The following is a 5,370-nucleotide window of genomic DNA, read 5'->3' as shown; positions in this document are numbered from 1 at the left end:
TGCTTGCCAAATTTGAATATGCAAATAGCATGCCATCCATGTCAGAGGGAAATCATGAACAGCCGGCATAAGGAAAAATCTTTTCCTCTCACAGTTTTTATAATAAACTTCAGTTAATGACTTTCAGGAATATTTTCGTTGCAAAAATGTTTTCCACTATCCACTTACTTAGTTATCTATCATTTTTTGTAGCCTATACATTTCTGGAATAACACACGATAGGCTAATGCTGTGTGTCTATTAGCATGTAGACATGGTCAAGCTGAAGTTCAAACTGTTCAATCTGAGAATTTCAGAGACTGCTCATCTACTGGGATTTTCACACACAAACATTTGTAGCGAATGGTCTGAAAATATCCTGTGAGCGAAAATGCCTTGTTGGTGCCAGAGGTCAAAGAAGAACGGCCAGACTGATTCGAGCTGATAGAAAGGCAACAATAACCGAACCACTCATTCCAACCGAGCAGAAGAGCATCTCTGAACGCACAACATGTTGAACCTTGAAGCAGATGGGATACAGCAGCAGAAGAACACACCGGTGCCACTCTTGTCAGCTAAGAAGAGGAAACTGAGGTTACTATTCACAGAGGACGGAAGTGGTGGTGTAATGGGTGTTATTTTGGCACACTTTGGGCCTCTTAGAAGCAACTGAGCGTTGTTTAAACGCCACAGCCAAACTGAGAATTGTTGCTGACCTTGTCCTTTATGACCACATATTGTACCCATTTTCTGATGGCTACTTCCAGCACATCTTTACAAACCTCAAATCATCTCAAACTGGTTTCTTGAACATAATGAGTTCACTACTCAAATGGCCTCTACAGTCCCAAGATCTCAATCCAATAGAGCACCTTTGGGATGTGGTGGAGCAGGAGAAATCCGAGGAGCCGACAAATTTGCAGCAACTGTGTGATGCCATCACGTCAATATGTTTCCAGCTCCTTGTTGAATCTATGGCACGAGGAATTAAGGCAGTTCAAGGGGGTCCAACCCACTACTAGCAAGTTGTACCTAATAAAGTGGCCAGTGAGTGTATATATATATTTAATATTTAATATGTATAGATTAGTTATTCCCCCAGTGATAAGACTTCCAATTTACGTTCATTTATTATGCAACGGTCTCATTTTCTTAGCCTGGCTCCGCCCTCCTACGTACTTCCGCTCAATTTTCATTTTCCTTCAGTACTACGTCTGGGACTGCGGTGTATGCTTAGGTTTTCCCCCGAACAATTTTTTACCGGTCCAATCAGCGAACAGAGGGAGTGGCTGAGAGCGATGACGTTGATGTCATGCGCTAGTTTGAGTTGTAGTTCAGTAATGGCGGCGGTGAAAGATGCGAGTGTGTGGCAGCGCTGACGAATGTCCAGAAGTTAAGAGTGTGGCGAGGTGGACGAGCGAGCGAGAGCGGTGTGCGTGATTGAGACACACCGGTCTCGAGTCCTCTCATGAGGGAGCACGGAGGCATATAAGGACGAGCGACACCGGTGAAGGACGAGAGAGGACTAGGCCTGGATTTTAAGTTGGGTTTTGTTATGTTTGTGCGCGGCAGTCGTCCGTGAGGGGCTGCCGCTTTTACTTTCATTTTGTGTTTATTATTTGATTAAAAGTTGTTAAACGTTCGCCGGTTCCCGCCTCCTTCTTCCCTGAACAAACGAACTCCCGTTACACGGAGCAAGAACAATCACTGCTGTACTGCTGATGTGGTCCGGGAAAAGTCTTTTCCAACTCGCTCCGTTAGTGGTGAAGGAGTTGCTGAAGCCGTCCGTCTCCCACCACCCGCGAGAAAAACCCAGGCTGAATTATCGACTTTTGACAAACACCAAGGTCGTGTGGTAATGTAATTGCTCTCTGAATCCACATCTCTGAGTTTTCAAGAATATATCACTTCAAAACTCACTGTTTATATCCTTTATAGACCCTCTCAGAGCACTGTACGGTTGCGTGAGCTGTAATTTGCATTTCTAGACTTGTATATCTTTAAATACTGGCAAGTGTTTACAAGAGCAAAATATTTCACCACCGCTCAAAAAATAAAATAAAAGAACGTAAACATTTGAATTGGGCTGTTATTCAAGGCAGCATTTATTCTTATCATACTAAGCATATGACATTTTATTGACAGCAAACAATCATGTTATTGATTGCACGAGATATGCACCACGAGAGCAGCGCGTTCCGATCACAAAACTCTCCTCTCCACCGTGAATAAATAACAATCCGAATGCACGAGGTTTTATCACTGACACTGAGGTGGTGTGCTCAGTTAACGTGAGAATCAAAGGCGAACGGCGCGTGACATACGTCACGACCAAACGTTAGTGATTGGTTAGGCAGATCCAGAGTGACTCTTGGCAGATCCAATAGTTTTAAACTTCAACAGAGAACCCGCCTTCAAGGAAGTAAACGCTTGTCAATGGAGAGTGGCCAGACTCTATGTACAAATGAAATGTACGAGAGTCTGGTAAAACCAGGCTATCATTTTCTATCATGAAGTGGAAAAAAATAAATGTTTCATTTGTTTATTATTTCTGCCAGGATAAAATTACATTGTGTTAACAGACAAGTGGCTATAAGCTTTACAAAAATATGAATTCATAATTACATAACATTAAAACCACAATCTCAATCTAGAAATGTACAATTTATGTCCGAGACACTTTTTATATAAAGAGCTGTACAGGAGTAAAGTACCTTTTCAAAATATTGCGATGGAAACATATAAAATTTTGTACAAATAATATAAGAAATCTTAGCTGTACAATAAATAAAACAATAGTTCTCTATTGTCTGTTGATATGGGAACAGCTGTCTTTAACAATCATCCTCTCATTGTTCATAACAGCACAAATAAATCACCCAAAACTCTGCATGCAAACGCTCACACACTCACTCTGACACACACTCAAATGAGAGGTATTAGACATTAAAAGTTCCTGTACATCATCCGGCTGGGTCAAAATATCTTTCATACTTTATGATATTACAAATACCTTGTCAGGATTCTTATTTTTGATGCTCTTTAACTGTCCTGGTAAGGCAGTAGGTCAGATTAGCGTCCGGTAAAATATTATTCATTTAAATCTTAATTTTGAGCAAAAATGTGGAAAATGGAAGTCGCTTCTGTAAAAATACAGTGGACGTTTGTGGATTGCAAAAGCACATGGTCTTGACTACCAGAAGTGCAATGGAGATCACATTACATTCATGTGACTGCACACAAGGGGAAGCTCAATTTAAAAAAAAGGGGATGAAATCCTATCAGCATATTTTCCATTCACAAAGTTTAGCAGAAACGGCTTTGCTCAGTATTAGAACAGGCGAAGGTTTAAACGCTTAAGAGACAAAAAGTACAGCTAAGGAAAAGCAACACAAAGGTTAACAGTGCCGAGATTTGTAAGACGCTCTGTTTATCATAAGCATAGAAGTCAATAAATCACACAGGAAATAAATGGAATAGAATCAGACATCTAAATCAGTTGCTTTCTTTGAATGCAGCAGCCAAGCTAATGTTAACGGCAGCCGTGGACAAATGCTCGTATTTGTACACATAGGGACAGCGAGAGCGGAGGCCCGGGCTGCAGTGCTCGCGCAGACAGTGGTGATGCCATGCGCTGAACATTCAGCCAATCAGAGAAAAGGAGGAAGGAAAGTACAGATGAGAAAAGCGACACGTTGGTGGTGAGAAGAAAAGTTGCGACATCAAGTCGGAGACGGGAACAGCAGATGACAGAGATGTGATCACAGTAGTTTGGCCAATTCCGAGAATGGAGAGAGAGACCCACAAGAAAAAGGGCAGAAACAACATACAGAAACATTACTTTTTTCTTTTTTCCCCCCCAAAAAAGGCTTTTCATTTGGTTTTACTGATTAATAATATTAATAGAATAACAATTTTTGCCGTTATTGTATTTATTACAAAAATAGTTATCTGATTGATTGTGCCCATTTCACCACAGTCTAAACAATATTTGTTAAATATAACAGGTTTATTACTGACCACAGGCCAGATATCTGGACATAAGAACATCTTCAAAGTGTAACAGGTTTAATCAATGGGCACCATCCCTCTGAACCAGAACAGTATATCTGATACTGAATGTATATATGGTGAATAATAAATGATAAAATCACAAGCTTCACACATATTAGCAAACCAGACCAGTCATTCAAATAACAGGCAAAAACTTTAGAGCAGAAAAAACACTCACAGACATACACTCGTTTTTTTCATCAAGTATGCTCTCAGAAATGATTTCCCGCACCATATGATATCAGTTTTGACCAAATACATGACACCGCACTCATTCATGCACAGCATCCTTCTCACACGCGCTACACTAAAAATCCAATAGTGTAAAATTAAGAAGGCTCAGAATTAAAAAAACAAATAAAAAAACAGAACAATGCACAGGTCGGCTCCATACGATCAGTTAGTTTCCATGCTCACTAAACTACACCCCCCAAAAAATGGGGATCTGCAGCATGCCAGCGGTCCAGTCTAGGATACATACTCCTCAGACTTCCAGAAGTGTCCGGGGTGCGAGAGCCTGCGATTGAGCTTCGGCAGCTTCTCTAGTAAGTCTGACAGCTGAGTGAATGTAGGTCTGTCCTCAACTTTAAAGGACCAGCAGGCGGACAGGATCTCCTACAGTGTGATCACAATGACCGTATTATATTAAGCATCATATAATCAATGAAAGAATTTATTTATATATATAAATATACACACACACACACATCATACACAGATCAGGCATAACATTATGACCGGTCAAGTGAATAACACTGATTATCTCTTTCACGGCACCTGTTAGTGGGTGGGATATATTAGGCAGCAAGTGAACATTTTGTCCTCAAAGTTGATGTGTTAGAAGCTGGAAAAATGGGCAAGCGTAAGGATTTGAGCGAGTTTGACAAGGGCCAAATTGTGATGGCTAGACGACTGGGTAAGAGCATTTCCAAAACTGCAGCTCTTGTGGGGTGTTCCCGGTCTGCAGTGGTCAGTATCTATCAAAAGTGGTCCAAGGAAGGAACAGTGGTGAACTGGTGACAGGGTCATGGGTGGCCAAGGCTCATTGATGCACGTGGGGAGCGAAGGCTGGCTCGTGTGGTCCGATCAAACAGACGAGCTACTGTAGCTCAAATTGCTCAAGAAGTTAATGCTGGTTCTGATAGAAAGGTGTAAAAATACACAGTGCACAGCAGCTTGTTGCGTATGGGGCTGCATAGCCGCAGACTAGTCAGGGGGCACATGCTGACCCGTCCACCGCCGACAGCGCCAACAGTGGGCACGTGAGCATCAGAACTATCCACTTCACCTGATCGGTGTATACAGTGCATAAAAGTGATCACAGCGCTTCACTTTTTC

General features: G+C 41.7%; 1 protein-coding gene across 9 annotated transcripts in view; it reads right to left on the bottom strand.

Annotated features, from left to right (window-relative positions):
• Positions 1-2,062: 2,062 nt before the first annotated feature.
• ksr1b (kinase suppressor of ras 1b) overlaps positions 2,063-5,370 on the bottom strand; it is a 43,720-nt gene continuing 40,412 nt past the window's right edge. For all 9 annotated transcript variants that reach the window (XM_079824003.1, XM_079824004.1, XM_079824005.1 and 6 more), the window contains 2 exons: positions 4,514-4,647; positions 2,063-3,613 (listed from right to left, as the gene is read on the bottom strand). In XM_079824003.1, coding sequence (XP_079680129.1) covers positions 3,475-3,613; positions 4,514-4,647 — 273 coding nt within the window. In that variant the 3' untranslated portion in view covers positions 2,063-3,474. The remainder of the gene's footprint in view (positions 3,614-4,513; positions 4,648-5,370) is intronic.

Source organism: Gobio gobio (assembly GCF_949357685.1).
Source record: "Gobio gobio genome assembly, chromosome: 8".
NCBI classification, from domain to species: Eukaryota; Metazoa; Chordata; class Actinopteri; order Cypriniformes; family Gobionidae; genus Gobio; species Gobio gobio.
The sequence above is the reverse complement of the archived record's forward strand: the minus strand, read 5'-3'. Positions and strand labels throughout refer to the sequence as shown.